This window comes from Sebastes umbrosus, chromosome 24 (assembly GCF_015220745.1).
Source record: "Sebastes umbrosus isolate fSebUmb1 chromosome 24, fSebUmb1.pri, whole genome shotgun sequence".
NCBI lineage: Eukaryota > Metazoa > Chordata > Actinopteri > Perciformes > Sebastidae > Sebastes > Sebastes umbrosus.
In genome coordinates this window covers 2,553,070-2,573,396 of record NC_051292.1, presented here as the reverse complement: position 1 = coordinate 2,573,396, position 20,327 = coordinate 2,553,070, and the positions used below count along the sequence as shown (strand labels likewise).

The window sequence follows — 20,327 nt, the reverse complement described above, 5'->3', positions numbered from 1 at the left end:
CGCTTTATGTCTCGTTATAGTCGTTTTGCATCTCTTTGTGGTCGCTTTATGTCTCGTTATAGTCGTTTTGCATCTCTTTGTGGTCGCTTTGTGTCTCATTATAGTCGTTTTGCGTCTCTTTGTGGTTGCTTTGCGTCTCTTAGCGGTTAATCAACAAGAAATGTTAACAGTCACTCATATAGAGGCTCTGGTGCAGTGACCCTGAGCCTGCACCCAGTAGGCCCGTTCAGTAATCCTTCATGATACTATCACCTCCTGACTCTGGTCGGGGGGAGCACCAGCCCTCTGGCCCCGCCCCTGCTCACGGGATAAATGAAGTCTGTGATTCACTCAAATTTACTGAGCAAATCCCGAGGATTATCTCCAGATGAGACTGCAATGTAATGGGTCTCTTCATTCTGTGCTGAGCCTCACGAATCTGCACCCAAAAATCTATTAAAACTCTCATTAACAATTTCCTAGCACTTCTATAATTTTATCCCCCAAAAAGGATGGGAAAAGTGTGAAAAAATACAGAAACTAAAAATTATTTTTGACAGGCATTATCAGACAGGAGTACTTTTATTAGGTGACTTCAGTATTTGATGTAATTTGCAGTTACATTTTTATTTTAAAGGTGGCAGATTACAAGATTAAGAACAAAAACAATATCTGCAGTTATTACAAATTGCAGGCCTTTATACGAACTGACAGCGATGTTATGAAAGTGTGTTCTTGTACCTGTTTCCTTTCACACATTTCACTTACAGTTCTGCTTCTCCCCAAATAGTCAACTCCAGTATTTCACTTTTTCATGTCTTGTTGTCGTCTTCGCTATCGCTGCTCAGGGAACGTGCGACAGTTGTCTCTGTTAAATTATGTAAAATTAAATTAATGTCTGGCTGACATATTCTCAGCGCTGGATGTTGATATGAAACGACAGTCAGAGATCTGTTTTTCCTGCCGTTAACTTCACTCAACATCACATCAGTGTTGCATATTTTATGTGGGAAAATCACAACAGAGACAGTTGCAGCTGCTGTGTGAACGCAGCCTCCGTCTGTCTCTGTTCCCCGCTGTTATTTTTATGCTTCTTTCTATCCTGTCAACATGGGAGTCTGTCTGTTCTCCTCCTCTTAATTATGCCTGGACAGTGGCCATGTTCTCAACTCCTGGTGTGTGACTCTGAATCGGGGCGCACTGCTGCTATTTAAAGGCTTATGATGTCCAAGAAACGAGCATCTGCTCTTACTTTTAATCTGCTATCAGACAAAAATGTGGGCCTCAGATTGCTCTTAAATCTCAACTGATGTGAAGTTAAGGCTTCCTTGATGCTGCTTTGGTTTTCGTTGAGCACAGCAGGAGCTGCTTCGTCACCCCTTGATCATACTTAATGCCTCAAAAAGCTCTGCTTGCTGCTGCTCAATCCACACATGAGAATAATGACTGCTGCATCATTTCCTGCACATGCATTGTATTGCAGAGGAGGAGATGTGTTGTGCATTTGTAGCTTTCTCTGATGCCTTTATGATAAGAGCATTCAACGTCGTTATAATCTACAATTAGCATTCATAAAGAATCATCATACCTCAGTAATAATATCCAGAGAAAAGAGCTGATCTCTTGCTGTCAAAGTAAACGTTAACACAAATGTGTTTTAACGCCACTAATTTCTTTAACTCATTAGTGAAACTTGCGATTTTTAGGTTGTAGCGGGCTCAGTTTTAAAGCTAGAGTGAAGATACTGGTATCATATGAAACTAAAACCTACTTAACCCATTGGTACCAACCACGTCATACTAGCTTGTCGGGAAGGAGGTTAAATAACACTTCCAATTTGGTGAGAAAAAACTGTCATGGCCATTTTCAAACAGGTCTCTTGACCTCTGACCTCCAGATATGTGAATGTAAATGGGTTCTATGGGTACCCACGAGTCTCCCCTTTACAGACATGCCCACTTTATGATAATCACATGCATTTTGGGGCAAGTCATAGTCAAGTCAGCACACTGACACACTGACAGCTCCTTTAACAAATCTCCCTTTAAGGTACATTTTGAATAGATATAAAATGTGTGATTAAATATCTTAATCGATTGACAGCCTTAGTGCATGTTGATAACAGGACAGCAATAAATGCATGATTAACAGCTATTCTATACTTGCAAGTTGCCACAGAGCAAACATTTCATAGTGTCTCAGACTGTTGAACAGGCTGCGACCAGAAAATATAATCAAGTAGCTTTACCTTTCTCTCCGTGTTGAAATGCAAGCGGCAGCGCTGCTGAAGCGTCAAATCTACCGCCTGCAGTTCCTCCACAGAAATGTCAAATTAGACATGCTAAATGGAGCACATCAGTTATTGCTTTCCATTGTGTATGGGCCCTGATGCTTTGCCACTTTGCTCCTATTTAGCCCATTAAAAGTGGGAGAGTGATAGACGTGAGCAGGGAAATACCAGAGCTGGAGATGTGACGACTTGGAAACCCAAAAACTTAAACGCAGTAAAAGTGGCAGCAGTTTAATTTTGTCACGTCTTGAGCAATCGCTGTGAGATTGATTAGATGTTGAGACAACAGCTTGCAGCAAAGATGCTCCAAAATGGAAAGATGAGATGTCTGAAGCTGCTGTTTGCATCGTTGTGTGAAATCAAGACTGAAACATGTCGCTGATATCAGATCTAAACAGTTTACAGAGCTGTCACAATATGACGTTTTAACATGCCAACGTACTGTTTGGGTTGACGTTGAGATGCAAGTCGGCAGTACGGTGGCTTTTTACATTTAATTTTATATACGGATTAAATAAAAGAGTTATAATGTGTTAGTTAATGAGCTTTAGAGGAGCTGGGAGGCATATTGTGTTGTGGACAGAGCCAAGATGCAAACATCTAATATTGTAGATGTCTTGTTCCATATTTTATACATGTAACTCTGTAATTCACTTCAGGTTTATATAATATCTTTGTATGTTTTGGTTACTTGATTATAATTTAAAAGCTCCAGTGGTTTGCACAATGCTTGGCTGCACAGCATGACCTTGGCCTCAACAACGGCTGGTCAATAAACAACAATAACATCAAAACAAAGCAAGTTCATCTTTCATTATTTCTAAAATATGGAGGGTTTAGTCTGCCAAAAATGTTATCAGATATTCATCCCAGGACTTGGCCGACAGTAGCAGACTGTAGTCGGGCAGCTCCCAGGTGTAACAGCAGCGACCCACTGTATGAACGTGACGCATGGCGCTGCTGAAAAAGAACAAGCCTGCTCAGCAAAAAAAAACACTCCCAGGATAGAGAGAGAGAGGGAGGAAAGAAAGCTCAATAAAACAACAACAACTGGGCCACGTCAGCGCTCTCTACACTTGGATTGATTTCGGCGATTAGGTGCAGAAACACCGCAAGCGTCGTCCGAGTAAATTCACCGAACGTCGATACGGATGATTGATGGCGCTGTGTTTTCCTGCACAAGGTTTTGCCTCGTATGAGCTGCAGGGTCACGATCCTCCGTCAATCCAGTTATGTCACTGCTGCCCTGTCCCTGATGGTATCTGAGGCACAAAACTGTTGCTGTTTGACATCCGCCTGCATTTGGAAGCATGCTTTCTGTCATATTTCAGGAAAGGAAAGAGCTTGTGATTGGTGCAGCCTGCCGTGTTGACTCAAGATCATGGAGGCTCTAGGTTGTGTGTCATGTTGGCGGTCTGCAAGTCGCTGTGGTGGAAATCAAAGAGGAAAATCCACACTCGGATTTCACCCCTTTTTGCATTTCCAGGAGTTATTTACCCTCTTAGTGAACCCAATTTGCGTCCACCTGCCTCATCTACTTAGTGACTTCCACTGTCTCCCAGAACGCCTTTTGACAGCCCTCAGAGAGCGTGTGCAACTTGTTGCTTCCCATCATAGGTGGGCGTTTGGGCGTGCAAAGAGACATAAAGCGTTTTAATCCATCTATGGGTTACATGTGTAGGCGAAGAGAGCAAAAGAGATGGCAAAACAAATGCAGGATGCACGACAGAGGCTATTGTGGGTGTATTAACTCCTTTTCCCTCTGATGATGATTGTTGATGCAGCGACGGCAAAATGGTGCCTCTGGCTGAAAGGTTTCCTGCTGTGTCAGACGGGCAACATTGACAGATATTCGTAAAAGAAATGCTTCTTGGGCCTGAAAATGTTAAGCTGCCTTTTTTAACAAAGTCTTTAATGCTCCTTTAAGAAGGCGATTTACAGCAAGAGCAGCAGCAGAGGCAGAACTAGGCCGAACATTTCACGGGTATCACAGATGCAGTCCGGATAAAGCAAACTGCCGGGCTATGATTAGACACGGCGAGAAGGAATAAGACGCAGAGGTCTGTGGTTGGTGTCACTTGATAAGAGAGAGGAAAAACACTTTGTGACGGCGCACAATAAGCCGTGGCGAATCGTCCGGTAGCCCCCAGCTGGTACGTGACATCGCCTGGCATGGCTTTGCATCGACCTGGCAGGGCTCGGGCGCGTTTCCAGACATCACGAGGTGACTGGCGCAGGGCGCGACGCGACTCTGTTTTTCCCTGGAGGCGTGCCGTAAACGTGGCGAGGCTGAAACAAGGAGGGCTGTGTGTTTCCTGTCCTGTCTCTGCGCTGCTCCGAGGTGATGTAAGCAGATGTGGAGGCAGAGAGAGAAGCAGCGATGCTGTGACAGTGCAGCACGTTTAAAGCACCATGTTGGTTGAATGGCACATTGTTGTCGCTTTAAGTACTGAACGTGTCAGTCTGTGTCTGACGCTGTCATTTCATACTTTAGGTGACCTCTTGTTGTCCTTTTCTCACGTCAAATGCATCTTGAACGTCTCTGTTTCCATTTAATGCAACTTATTTTGCACCATGTTGCATTTTCTTCTCATCTCATCCAACATTATCTTATTTTTCTCTCTTGTTTTTTTCTTTATAAACCCCTCAAGGGTTATCTCACTCGTACTGTCACTGCTTGAATCTTACTACGTGTGATTGTTTTTCATTGCTCCTCTATTTTATCACCTTTAAAATGTAGTAATTAGTTAGATTGAACTACGCAACAGTGTTAATTCCAAGTGTCAGCATACTTCAAAGTTGTGAAAATCAAGGAATTGTTAAGTGATTTTGTCTGATTTCCTGCAGAGCTTATTATGTTAAAACCACTAAGAAGTGTGGCGGTAAAAAATCCTTTACATGACTAGACTCAGAATAAAAGTCTGCAGTTGCACAATTAAGCTAACATTTTGCAGTACTTTGGAGCGGCCGCCTCAGAGCCTCATCAGCCCTATAAGCGGACAAACATCTCTCCAATTAACTTGGAATAATTGCTGCAGAAAAATCAACACTTATTAACACTGCAAAATTAGCTGTGTGTACCCAAATTCCCTCATGGGGATCATTAAAGTTTCATGCAGTCTGAGCTAAAGCGATAATGTAAAGGCAGTCCCCTGTCTATACGTGTGTGTGTGTGTGTGTACTCGTTAAGGTAAGAGCTTATTTCTGTGAGCACATTCAGACTCTGAAATGAGGCCAGTTTACTTTGTTTGCATCAGCTTCAATAGTGTGCACTGCAGACGGTCTATACTGGATGAGACACAAGGAAAATAACCAACATGATGAAACCATTAACTAAATCACTGAACACCATCTGACTAAAGAGACCGTCAAGGCTGTGAGCATCACATGGACAGAGCTGACCCAAATACAAAAGAGCTTTTATCAAGAGACGTAAACAGATGAAAAGCTGCAGAGTGTGGATTCAAGTGTCTTTTGTAGTTTTTAAGGGATTATGAGCTGAAGGGCTTTCACCCTATTGCACTAGTAAACATGAAATAGATGGATGGATTGATTGACATGGACTTGGACTTATATAGCGCTTTTCTAGTCTTCCGACCACTCAAAGCGCTTTACACTACATGTCAGCATTCACCCATTCACACACACTGATGGCAGAGGCTGCTAAGGTGCCAACTTTGCCCATCAGGATCTAATCTAAATACTTATTCACACACCGATGGCTATGCCTTTGGGAGCAATTTGGGGTTAAGTGTCTTGCTCAAGGACACATCGACATGTGACCCTGAGCAGCCGAGGATCGAACCACCAACCTTCCGATTGGTGGACAACCTGCTCTACCCTCTGAGCCACAGCCGCCCACAAATATATGCTGTTTATTTAATATGTAATGTAATTATCCATTGAGTAGTGCTTGGTTTATGGATATTTTTCCATAAAAGTGCAATAAATTTTTTCCCGTAAAGCAAGCTGAGGTCAATAAACGCTCGCTCATTTTTACTATAATTATATTTCTCTGGATGTAAGTCCAACAGAAAAAGCCTCGGGTCCAGTAAGTTTGTTTTGAAACAATCTTCTCGGTTATAACTCTTCCCTTTCTGCATTGCCAAACGTTTCCATTTTGTGCATATGTCTGGTATGTTTTTGTTATATCGATTTGATTCCACCAGTGTTACATACAGTATATCCGCATTGACCATTTATACTGTATTTAACAGATACAGTTGCTTTTCAGATCAATAATTTGCATTAAAAAACACCTGATTAGCTGATAAATACGATGCATTTCTAAAGATTAAACCAGTCATTTCCCAGCCTTTGGCTTGTGACCTCAGGGTGACCCTTTAGAGGTGCCCGACCTCTAAGTTGGGAAAAACTGGACTAAACTAGTATATAGTACTACTAGTATATAGTTAAAACTAGCTCCAGGTTGAGCAGCTACAACAGTAAAATGCTGCTTACACATTGTTCTCATACACCATTCGTAGCTATACCTATAGAAATGAATGCTCTGTAACTTGTCCCACAAAGTCCATGCATAATCCATGTAATCAGTAATACAGGACTTTTAGTTGTAAAGGAGTATTTTTACATTGTGGTATCAGTGCTTTTACTCAAGTAAATGATCTGAATACGTCTTCCAACACCGCTAAAAAGCAATGCAGTTGCAGTTTTTCTTTGGTTCAGACCAAACGATGCAAACTACAGGTGTGAAAGTGACCTTAAAACTAAAATCTATAGCAAAACCAGTTAACTGTGTCACAGTAAACACATCGACCTCATCAGACCTTTTCACAGTGACTGAGAACGTTTCCTGAATCACTTCACTACAAGGTTTCCTGGGAAGCTGTGTGTTTTCCAGCCGGGTGGTTTTTATATTTAGACGTTATTTGCAGACAGCTAATTCTCCAGCGGACCTCCATGATGACACCAGCTGTGGTTCCTAGAAGATTTATGAAGCAGCTGGGAAGCCTCTCTGTGTTATGTAACAGAATACAAATGAGCTATCCGACCACAGTCGGCAAACATCTGCTCCACTTTCATACCCTTGAGCAAGGCATTGGATCACTTCCAGCTCTTAGGGGTTTTAATAAGTAGGGCATATTTGAGTGTTGTGGTGTTTGGGTTGTCAAAATTGCCAAAAGTACGCTCTGATGGCTAAATTTCATGCATATTTTGAGATAGATATCATGTTTTTTCTGTGTCTGATCACATTGTGGAACAACTAATACCAGTTAAATCAATCTAATAATCCTTTGTTATCATGAAGAAGTTGGATATTTGGCTCATGTATCAGTGATTCACTTAAATCGTAAATTACTGATCCAACAAGCAGCAGCTGATTCAGTACACTCATTCATCCCTTGTTTAGTAGGTGGTACCACAGACTGTATAAGAAGTGGACGTAGTCACTGTGACATCACCTTTTGGTTTCTGGACTGCTGTTTTGAATACTCAAGTTTGGCATTTTGGCCGACACTATCTTGGTTTTGGCCATCACCATCTTGGTTTTATCCGTCACCATCTTGGTTTTTGGTCGTTGTTGTTGTCTTCTTGGTTTTTACCCTTCGGCATCTTGGTTCTGGTCGTTGTTATCTTGGTTTTTGGCCGTCACTATCTTGGTTTTTGGTCATTGTCGTTGTCTTCTTGGTTTTTACCCTTCGGCATCTTGGTTTTGGTTGTTGTTATCTTGGTTTTTGGCCTTCACTATCTTGGTTTTTGGCCGTCACTATCTTGGTTTTTGGTCGTTGTCGTTGTCTTCTTGGTTTTTACCCTTCGGCATCTTGGTTTTGGTCGTTGTTATCTTGGTTTTTGGCCGTCACTATCTTGGTTTTTGGCCGTCACTATCTTAGTTTTTAGCCGTCGCCTTCTTGGGTTTTAGATGTTATCATCTTTGGTTTTATCTTTCACCATCTTGGTTTTTGGCTGGCGCTATCTTGGTTTTTAGCCGTCGGCAAAAGGTTGTAATCAACTTTCATGAACTGAAAACACACTGTGAAAGGGTTAAAGTTCTACGACGAAAATACTGACAACTCTCAGACCGGACAACGCCATGGTAGCGACCTGTCAATCACAAGGTAGCCCCGCCCTAAAGCATCCCCTGCTTTATGGTCTATCTGACTCTAAATGGGACCATAATTTACTAAATGAACATCATGCTGTATTGTAGAAGACTTGAAACTAGCGATTGAGACCATAAACTCATGTTTACAACGTTTACTGAGGTAATAAATCAAGTGTAGACTTCTATACAATCAGACTTCTTTTTGCAACCAGAGGAGTCGCCCCCTGCTGGCTGTTAGAAATAATGCAAGTTTAAGGCATTCAGCATTGGCTTCACTTCTCAGACCCCCGTAGTTGCTCACTGTGTGGTTTAGCCTGAGGAGTGAGACCAGAAACAGAGAAACAAGCAGGCCTGAAAGTCTGTTTAAAATCAAATTGTCTTCACTCAAGGCCTTAAAAGGGTATAGTATAGTAGTTATAGTATTGAGTATAGTTATAGTCTTAAATGCTCAGGGAAACATCTGGTTAGTCATGGCGGATGGAAAGTGAAATGTGTCTTATATTTGATTTTCACTTGACTGCCATCAGAAGTCCTATAAAAGTTTGACTTTGAAACTTGGATATATATAATTTATATATATATATATATATAATGATTCTCTGCTCAATCCTCTGCGCTTTGTGCTGAAACATTATCTGAACTGAAGGCCATTAGAAGGACCCAGACACAGTTTTAGTGTTTTAAATCTTTAACAGTCTCTAAGCGAGCTCACAGCCGGTGAGAAATCACTCAAGTCATTCAGGACAAAATGGGTTTCATATTTAATTCTAACTGGCATCAAACAGGTCTTAAAAAGGAGGCTTAGACTGCCGTGTCGTGGTGGATGTGTCGGGTTATAATAATCACCGCCGTGAATGTCTTCCCGTAGGAGCTTCAGTTTGAGCGGCTGACTCGGGAGCTGGAGGAGGAGCGGCAGATCGTGGCGAGCCAGCTGGAGAGGTGCATGCTGGGAGCGGAGTCGCCAGGGGGAGACAGTAGCAGGTAAGCATCACAACATCACAACATCACAAATGATGCATCTTATTCTCCAGCAAAAAAACGTTTTCTCACCTGACCTGACGTAGGTTTCTGCATGATGACGCTGCTACATGTACAGTATATATACATCCTTATAGTCAGTGTATTAATGTCACATGCAGTAACTTAGATGGCGTTTGGAGAAGCAAACAGGAAGCTAAGCTATGTACTGCTGTGGACGCCACGTTAGTTCAGATCAGAAAATCACACAGTAACACAAACAAACTAACCGATCGATGCAGCGGTAGACCAGCAACTCCTGTGTTCCGAGAGGTAAAATTACTGTTTTTGTGAATGGAGTCTGGCGGCTTTGTAGACAGCGATTTAACGGCTTCAGTTCCCCATTGGAAAGGACTGTCTGATGGCCAGTTATTTGCAAACTTAGCACAGCTAACGTTGTGTTCACATTATTCATAAAGCTGGACCCACCCTGTAAATATTTACCAAGTAATAAAAACCTCATAGTTCATAAAATTCAAACTGCAATTGAGCACTTATAAGCTATCCTTTGAGCACTTATTCACAATGTAATCTGGTTATTTTGGTTCTTGAGGCCCACTGGTGCTTCTCTAAAAGACTAATTGCACTTCAGATGCAGTCGGCTTTCTTTAACGTCGTCTTAAAATGCATCCAAACATAATTTCTGTTGTTATATGGATTACAGTTGGCTGTAAATCATGCGTGGTCACAGACCGCTCTGTCAAACCACGTAATAGTGACATTTGTCTTCATGAGGATTGAGGATCGGATAGTTGACAGTCACATTGTGCCGGCATACATCACTCAGAGCACAAACAGAAACCTTCAGATCCACAGAACAGCCTGACATTGGATGCATGAAGAGGGACTTCAGTTTTGACCCTCTAGAAGTTATATAACATGTCCCCAGCTGGGGTCACCTGACCTTCATTTTCTATCAATTTGAAAAGTAAATTGAAATTCACACAATACCGCGGCTTCATTCTCTTCAAAATCATTGTAGATTGAATGTGAGGAAATGTTTTTGAGGTAAAAGATTCCTTAGATATATATATTTCTTTCTCCCTAAACTGATTGAATGTAAAGTGTTCGGCCATGATTTGATTTACTCTCTCTGCTTTCTCCTCTCCTCCATTCCCTCCTCTTCTCCGCTGCCGAAGCTCATCCGAGAAGTCGTTTGCATGGAGATCTGCAGGTATGATTTCTCACTTTTAACCTTTAAAGTTAAGCTATTTCTATGGAGATAAGGTTACAGAGAGATGACTGCGTCAGACACGGGAAACAAAACGTCCCTATTGCTTAAAATAAGATCAAATCTATTCATTTAGCTTCTAAAGAAAAGCATTTTTCCAGATGTAGAAAGACAATTTAGCCTCCCAACGGGCTGAAAATTGCCAGAATGCAGCATCGGCCAGTGAAGCAAAACAAAACAATGTTTCCGCCAGAACATTATGGGCGTTGAAATAGACCCATTTACTATTCTGTCATAGATCCCTCTACTCTGTTTCCTGGGCCATCCTTCACTGTCAGCTTTCCAATAAAACAAAAGCACTGTTATGAAATGTTTTCTTTTTTAGTAACAAAGAAGTGATACATTTAATATCTTTGATTAAGAAGAGGGGATGCTGTGAAAGTGTTGTCAGACAGACTTTGTGGTACCATTTTGTAGGGAAATGTGTCACTTTTTCAGTCTAAATGTACCCACGTTTGACTGTCTACCCAGGGGCCAGCTATATACAGTCTTAGATGGGGACTTGCTGTATGTTTTTAACTTAAAGTGTGATGCTTCTGCAGGTGGAGAGTCGCAGGGCGGAGTCCTGGAGGCGTCTGGACGTCACCTGGAAGCGGAGGAGGGACTCTTCATGCCTGAACCGGACCGCGCCTCCCTGCATGACAGTGAGGGTCTGTTAAATGTACACACCACATGGTCTGAACAACAACTTTTAGCGAAGTTTATGATGTCTGATGCAGAATCTGGAGTAAAAGCAATATTTTTAGTTTTTTATATTGCCACCCACATCAACACACTTCCTCATTGTTTGATGCCAAGTGGGAGAAATCTGAAACACTACAGTAGGAGGCTGATGTGCATGTTGAATAATGGATAAAAGTAAAAAATGTGGTTTTGAAATAGAAGCATAAAACAGTCTATTCAGATCAGTTTAAGTCACCAAAAACATAAAGTCTGTCTCCACTTTGCTGTCTGAATTTAACTTTTAAAACGTCTTGTCAGAAGAGTTTCACATGTATTCACACCTGGGAGCTCTGCGGTACAGCCACAGCCTGTCGCTGTTGGACATTAGGCATCTTCAGTGGAGCGGGTGACACTTCGGTCCGTCACGCTTTCTCAAGGCTTGTGTTAAACCACAAAAGACGGGCGGCTGATAGAGCGAAGCGTTGATGCAGTCAGCGCAGCTGTGCGGGAGAGTTATCTGCTTTTGAAGAGATTACACAAAAGGAAGCAACTGATGTTTAAATATTACCATCGTTGCATGCATCCCAAAGAAAAAAAGCCTGAAGCAAAGTTCTTTGCAAAGATTGTTCAACCTCCCTCTTATTTCAATAAATTACAATATCATCAGTAAACATTTAGCTCCTGAGTAGCTGTTTGAAATGTTAACACGTTTGCCTTTGGTCTTATTTATATTCCATACAGTCGGAGTGGTCTGCTAGTATAAAAATATCCCTCTTCTTCATCCTACAGGAGAAAATAGGGCATCATTATTGAAGCTATATGCAGCTTGTTCCAGGAACATCATAAAGGCTTAATGCAGATATCCATGTGCATGTATTCATATGCATAATGCCTTTTAACAAGTTGAAAGCCAAGTGAGATAATATGCAAATCATTAAGCCACACTGGCTGATGTGTTGGCGACTGTGCGCACCTCAAACTGCTTTCACAAGAAGCCCTGAGTGGTAATAATAATGATGAGGACGCCTCTTCACCCTCTCGTCTCCAGTGGTTCCTCACCTTCTCGTCTCTCTCTCCTCTCAGGTTCAGGAGGTCACTCGGCCCAGATGACCTCGTATTCAGACAGCGGCTACCAGGACAGCAGCGTTAGTTACTACAGCAACCAGAACGTGGTGCGTTCGGAGCCACGAGCCTCGATATCGAGAAGCCCGAGAGCTGAGGGTCAAGCCTCTGGGCAGGTAGGCTGGAGCCATCAGGCATTTGTGTTTGTTTCTTTTCTAGATATCGCCATGCAACTTCCCCAGTTGATTACTTACAGTAAGACAGTTAATTAGTATTATGTTTAAATATGCAAATTAAGTATTCTCTTACTAAATATGTGCTAATTTGCATACATTTCCAGAACAGAAATCCAAATTCTTGTTTCATTTTGTTAACATATTAGAGTCAAAGGTTTTTAACAGAGGGGATTTCGTTTATCTCTTTTTATCACACCATCAATCAGAAAAAACTGTCAACAATTTCACCATGTTTTTAGGAATGAAATGTTGTATAAATCAGGCTTTGAATGACATATGAACAAACCCCTCAGTGAAAACCTTCAGAATATAAATAGGAATGAAACTGGAGAGTTTGGTGGATCTAAATGCTACTTAAGTGGAGATTTATGGCTCAGAGGATGAGAAAAAACTAATTTTGTAAAATTGAATTCATCACCTAGTTAATTACTTACATTAAGACAATTATTTTTTGTATAACAAGTTTTCTGAAATGTTATGAGGCATTATCTAATGCTAACATTTGGGTGAATTTAGGAGAAATCTAGATGTAAATACAGTAGATAAAGTAGTAAAATAAACATCTAAATGTGTATTTTGGATGTTTTCTTTCCACTAGTCTGAAAGAAGACACGTTGTGAAAGCAAAGTAGCCTCAAAATCTGTATGAAAAATGATGTTTTTGCCCCTTAAAAGCTGAAATTCATAGATTATTCTTGACCTTGGAAAGCAGCTGAGCAAATGCTTTCACCACAAGGTCGCTTTAGTAAATGTTCTGCAGCTTTCAAATGAATGAATGAATGAATTAACTTTGGACTTTCAAACTAACATGGATGAGAAGTCCTTAAAATGATAATTTGAACATCTATGACAACTCCAGATGATGATGAAGATCACATAACTAGAGCTGCAACGATTGATTGATTAGTTGATCAGAAAAAAAAGTCTAAATTCTCTGATTGCAGCTTCTTAAATGTGAATATTTCCTGGTTTCTTTCCTCCTCTACGACAGTAAACTGAATATCTTTGAGTTGTGGACAAAACAAGACATTTGAGGACGTCATCTTGGGCTTTGGGAAACACTGATCCACATTTTTCTGACATTTTATAGACCAAACAGCTAATCAATTAATTAAGTAAATAATGGTTAGTTGCAGCCCTGCGTGTAACATGATTTAAAGCTCCAGTAAAGCTACTGAATTGAGTCTCGTGGTGCGATTGTTTTCTCAAATGATAAATCATATTCTCCTCCTCACGTGTTTCAGACTGGTGCCACCTGAAATATTTGGTTGTTATTCTGCTATGAATAATAATCTCTATCCCTGGAGTAATGACAGCTGGTAGCGGCTCAATAATTACTGTCACGAATGATGAAGAACGTCAGCTAAACCCTTCAAATCAAAATCGAGTCTTTACCTTTAAATTGTCTCAAACAGTATCGTATTATCCTTTCATTGTGGCTAATAATTATATGCACTTTGCATGACAGCAGAAGCAGGAATGACAGATAATCGTGAGCCCATTTGAATTTCTCTCCTCACTGGATGGGCTTACATGTCTCGGCTCTTAATTTTCCTCCGAGGCGTTCGAGGCTCTGATGGATTAAGGCGGCACAGATCGGCATCCAGTCTGTAATTGAGGGACATTTTACATTCGGTAATAAGGAGGAAAAAGTAAATGTTTGTCTCCATAAATATGAAATATTCTGTCAAATCTCCACTGAAATGTAATATATTTACCGCTCGCAGAGCTCCGCATACAGTATGATGAATTTATTCATAGACACGTTCACTTACTTGGACAAATGAAAAAGATAATGATGCTCTTCATCAGACGTGATAAAGCATCCTGTCTCCTAGTGTCACATCACGGCTAACGGGAGAGCATATTTGCAGTGTGCAGAGTCTAACTTTAATTTTTCAGGTATTTAATCAGAAAACCAAAGTGATTAATTGTCAACAGTGTTATGGATATTAAACTTGACATTTTTGGAGAGCACTTGAATACGAAGAATCAAGTCAATCTTAATTAAAAATGAGTGAAATGTCATTAAATGTCATTTGGAGGATCGTCAATAAATCCTGCACTGTAACTCCTCTGGTGAAACTGCTGCACAAAACATGAATATGCAGCAATGAAAACAGATCTTTCGGTCACAAAGATATGTTTCATAGATGGTGATATTTGCTATGTAAATAATACTTCTTAAATTGTTTTGCAGTTGTTTCCAGACTCCTTTTTGTCACTGATTTTGTTTTATGTATGCTGCATCGTAAGAGTGAGCCTCCGAGCATTTTACTTGGCATTAATTGCGTGCATGTATAATTTATTGGTATTTACTGAAGCATAATGACCTGTTAAACAATAAAAAACAGATGCCTCGTTATCACATAATCATTTTTCTCCCCTCTTCCTCTCAGGTGTCTGGCCGGGTGTTACGGAGGATGGCCTCCCTCCCTTCCAGGAGCCAGAGTCCCGGTGGCACTGTCGGTACCGTCTCGCCCTCCCGCATCTCCCTGCGGACATCCCAGGGCAGCACCTACGATTCGCCCATCCTCTCGGAGCCGAAACCTCTGGCTGCCGTATTCCCCGGCACTTTAATGCCGCCCTCGTGCCCTTCGCCAACATCCCCGACCGACGGCACTCAGGCTCTTGGTGGTGGTGTTTTAGGAGGAGGTGGTCGTCTGGGCTCCACTCTCTCTCTGGTGGAGGGGAGGTGTTTGACGGGGTCGCCGCTGCGTTCGGGGATGACGGCGGTGCCGCAGCACTACGGCTCCACGCTGCCCAGGCAGAGCCAGCCGCTGGCGTACGGAGCTGATCCATACGGGCTGTACCAGAGGAGCGCTCTGCCCCGCCCCGACAGCCTCATAGGTCAGTCGGACATCCACACGCTGTCACATTATTTACCGACTCGTAACTCATCTATGAGCTTAATTTTCACCTCTAAACTGTTTCATTTGAATACATATTTGAGGCCTTAAAAGTAATCATATTTCACAAAAAAGCAAAGATTATAGATCCCATCCCATTAAAGAGGACATATCCTGCTCATTTTCAGGTTCATACATGTTTACATGCTTTAATGTTCAAAAAACACATTATTTTTCTCATCCTGTCTGTCTGAATATATCTGTATTCACCGCTCCGTTTTAGCGCCTGTCTCTTTAAGAAGCCCAGTCTGCTCTGATTGGCTGGCGGTATATTCTAATGAGCCTGCATGTGACAGAGGAAGGGGAGCCACATCTGAATGGCTTGTTGAATCACATGTTCTCTGATCCAGGCAGCCCACAAAAAACTGTCTTATTTCACAGTTTGTGGGTTGGTAGAAACTCCAGAAACCCAAATGTATGAGTTTTTCATGATATGTCTTCTTTAATACTGCAATGATTCATGATTAGGTTGTGATAAAAGCGATTGGACTCAATCAGAAATCTAGACAATATCTCTTTAAAGCCTTAAATCATGAAGCCTTACCTTGCAGCAAACATCCATGATAGAATATTTTGAGCGTGGGATATTTACATCCTTCCTCCTTGACAGCGTTTTGCTTCGTAAAGGTGGTTTGATTGGTGCAGTATTTCTTATTGCCCTCTATTCAGTGCTCCATCTTTTGAATCAGTACGGTCAGTTTGTGCTCTGGAGGGTTTGTCTGTCTGGTCGAATCCAACCAGGTCAAAATCTGGGCCGGAAAAACTCTCATTAAGTTTACTTTTTAGAAAACCTCTTTACTGCAGAGTTTCTAGCATCGCTGCTGCAGGAGAAGATGGTTTGTTTGTAGCACATCTTTCCCTTGTAAGTAAACAAAGCCACGCTCCACAGCCTCAACACCATTTCCTGTTGATTTAATAACCTTTCCTTTGTCCAGGGAAAGTTGATTTAATATTGCACGAACACTTTTTACTGAGTTCCCTGTATCTCTGTGAAGCAGTGAGAATCATTAAATAAAGCCGCATGTTGGACAAAATAACTCTCCGTCAAACTGCAAGCTCGGCAGGGGGATTTTATCTCTAACCACGCTCAGGGAGCTCATTTCATGGGAGTTTTTTAGTCAAATTATCTCGCAGCACTGAAATGCTGGTGGGTTTGATAACATTTCATCCGATGCATGTCAGTATGAAAAATAAGGAATGTAATCTTTGAAGGAGGGAGGATTTCACTTTCACCAGGTGGATGTTTTGAGCTAATCTGATCTGCAGCAGTCTGAAGGAAAACAAGAAAAAGATGAAGAACATCTACAGTATAAATGAGCACAGTTACAGCGGATCACAAAGTGCTTCCACTTCTCTCTCATGCACCGTTTAGCAGACTGATGGCTGGGAGAACAAACCGCGTTAGTATCTGTTGGTCTTAATATGAAGCAGTCGATGAGGAGGCAGCGGGCGCTTGCAGTCCAGTTAGACAGTTTCCTCTACAATCAAAACTGCTAAATTACTTATAGAAAATTGGCAGTAGATACCCGGCAGCACATTATAATGTTAAGTAGCCTGCGTTGGCTTTTACTTGATATTTAATAATTGAAATAAATGCATGCATAAGCTAAATTAAAGATGGTTCTCGAGGGCAATACTACATGTGTACTATCCCAATATTATATATTAGTACTGTAAAGTGTACACTATATGTATATATTAATGTGATAGGGCATTTAATGTTCTTGAAAGTCATGTAATACATTGTGTTGTATGGAAGGAAGGACATTGCAATCCAAATTGTGACTTTCTATCTGATAATTACGAATCATTACCTCACAATAATAAGAAAAGACCACATTATTACGAGAAAATATCTAATAATTACAAGAAAAAAACTCTTAATTATAAGAAAAGACCTCATTATTATGAGAAAAGACCCCATAATTAAAAGAAACAGCCTCATAATTACAATAAAAGAACTCATAATTACAAGAAATTAGTTTGTAATTACAATAAGACCTGATCATTATGAGAAACAACCTCATTATTATGATAGAATACCTCATAATTGCGAGTAAGACCTCATTGTTATGAGAAAAGACATTAATATTATGAGTAAAGACCTCATTATTATAAGAAAAAAACTCATAATTATGATAAAATACCTCATAATTACATGAAAAGACCTCATAATTACAAGAAACAATTTCATAATTACAAGAAGACCTTGTAATTATAAGAAAAGTCCTAATTTTTGCGAGAAAAGACCTCATAATTTTGAGAAAAGACCTCGTTATTAAGAGAAACAACCTTATAATTATGAGAAAATATCTCATAGTTACGAGAAAAAGCGTCATTATTATGAGAAAAGACTTCATGATTATAATGTAATATAATAATGTTAATATTTGCTGGATTTCTTAGCCATCTGTGACAATAAATTGAATATTTTTCTCTGTTTTCTTATATTTTATAGACCAAACAATTCATTAATTAATTCATTAAATAATAGGAAAATGATTCGATAATTAAATTAATCGTTAGTTGCTGTGCTAAACCACAGAAAAACTGTTATTTAATTAGAATACGACAAGAATAATGAGTAAAATATGTGTTTAAATTGACAGTCAGTCAAGCTTTTGCACCTGTTTCCTGACAGGTCATTGCTGTTTTTCTGTATAAATCCAGTGTGAATATACAGTATACCCAAAACTTTGTTAGAATAACTATATATACAGTACGGGACTGGGACAGAGTTACTGCAGCTCTGCTCGTTATCTTTCTGACCGTCTAACGAGGAAGTGGCTGACCTCTGGGACTCCAGGTGAGTTCAATTCACCTAACGACTAGACAGAGAACCAGCACAGCTACTACTACTTTTCAGTTCAGCATCCGCCAATGCAGGTATGGGGAGTCTCTCCTTTTTATTATTGATCAATCTGTCGGTTAATGTTTTGGTTAATCAATCAATTATCAGCAAGACTTAAAGATATTAAATTTACAGCGATATAAAACAGAGAAAAGCAGCTAATTCTCACATGTAAGAAGCATTAAGCAGCAAATGTGTGCATTTTGATTATAGAAAAATATCGAGTATCACGATAATATGTTTTGTGATACTGTATCGATTCTCAGAAACACTTTATTGATTATAAATTAATAGTTTACTGTACTTGCAGAGGTTTACTAAGTCAATACTTTATTTAGTTTGCAAAGAGATGCGTCCTCTCAAAGTAGTGCTGTGATGTTGGATGTTACAGCGACTGTGAGAAATGCAAATGCAGATCCCACACTTCTAAAAAATTAACTTATTTTACTCAGATGTTATGCATATGATGGTGTGTTCTTTATACTTTGACAGTTTTACTAAAATTTGATTCAAACAATCGCAATATATCGCCTTGCTTACAGTATCGCAATACGTCACAATATATTGAATCGTAACCGCTGTATCATGAAACGTATCGTGTCGCCAGATTCTTGCCAAATAAATTACATCAAACTAAACATATGGCATACAAATAGAACAATTGACAGTAAAAAATGAATAAATGATAAATAATTAAAGATTACTTGCTTATTTTAGGGCTGCAACTAACGATTACTGACGATAATTTTCCCAAGATCACGTCCTCAAATGTCTTGTTTTGTCCAAAGATATTCATTTTACTGTAATAGAGGAGTAAAGAAACCAGAAAATATTCACATTTAAGAAGCTGCAATCAGAAAAATTTGACTTTTTTCTTCTTAAAAAATTACTCAAACAGATTTATCGATTATCAAAATAGTTGGTAACTAATTGATTAATCGTTGCAGCTGAAGTTTGGCCGACTATTTCATTAAGATATGCCTCTATAAATAACTTTTTTTACTCATTTACTCATTACTTCGTGGTTGTTTAGGCACTCAGAGTTTTATTTAGACGTCTTTCATTGTGCAGTCTCCAAGCAGCTAGTACTAGCAAAGTAGTAACAATGCTAAACTTGATGAGAAGAAGTTGATTGACCTCCCTGGAAATCCAACTTTTGACTTTCTCTGACAGCTGAGCTGAGAAACTTGAGAAGGGATTATTTCCAGGCTGTTCGTTGAGACGCCTTTTGGAGCAATTTTCACACCAAAACTGTAGCTTTAAACGAGATGTATTAAACATTGTCATGAGGTTCTTCTGCAAAACAAACATCAGAAACATTACAAATCTATCGCAGCTCCTCCTCTCTTATTAACTGGCCATCGACAACTTTCCCCCGACACTTTGCAGTGCAGCTGATGGAGGATTTACTGTTTTAGAAGCGCTGCTGATGCTGCAGCGACACAGATTTATTCCTCCGTCCTGCTCGCTGTCACTTTACTAAGCCGCTCCCACTGACCCATATAGGGGTGTTTCTATCACAAAGCCCCCACGGAGCATCAGCGTGTGATTATCAGCTGACGGCACTGGAAAGGCTTTATTATGCTGCGATCATTTAGTCCATTTTCATGTGATGGCGCGTCCATGTGTGCATCACTTTGTGTGTTGCATTCATGCACCTTCTGTGTTGTGCTGTTGTTGTGCTTGTGCATGTGTGAAAAGAGGATGGTAGATGGATTGTGTGGGAGGCCGAGTCAGTGAACTAAATAAAATGCCTCCTATTCTCTAGCTGAGTGATTTTTCATCCTGCACTGCTGCTAAGTGGCCTAATATGTCGCCTAAGTCCTTATTCCCAGTTATCCTGCAGATCCAACATAATCCCAGATTACATGAGGGAGATAAGCAATAGATGGATATACAAGATTAGGCTATTACCGATCAGCGGCACTCGTAGCTTAGGTAGTGAAACCTGGTGAGCAGCCAAAACACTAACGTAAGCTGCGAGATGATCTCTTTATTTTGTGGAATCGGTTAAAAAATTGCGACG

At 40.4% G+C, this 20,327-nt stretch overlaps 1 protein-coding gene across 4 annotated transcripts in view; it reads left to right on the top strand.

Moving 5' to 3' along the window:
• LOC119483945 (plakophilin-4-like) overlaps positions 1-20,327 on the top strand; it is a 35,721-nt gene that overhangs the window by 2,976 nt on the left and 12,418 nt on the right. For 3 of the 4 annotated variants that reach the window (XM_037762461.1, XM_037762460.1, XM_037762459.1), the window contains 5 exons: positions 9,202-9,314; positions 10,490-10,524; positions 11,124-11,231; positions 12,328-12,482; positions 14,941-15,391. In XM_037762461.1, the coding sequence (XP_037618389.1) occupies positions 9,202-9,314; positions 10,490-10,524; positions 11,124-11,231; positions 12,328-12,482; positions 14,941-15,391 (862 nt within the window). The remainder of the gene's footprint in view (positions 1-9,201; positions 9,315-10,489; positions 10,525-11,123; positions 11,232-12,327; positions 12,483-14,940; positions 15,392-20,327) is intronic. The other variant, XM_037762463.1, reaches the window with a different exon arrangement.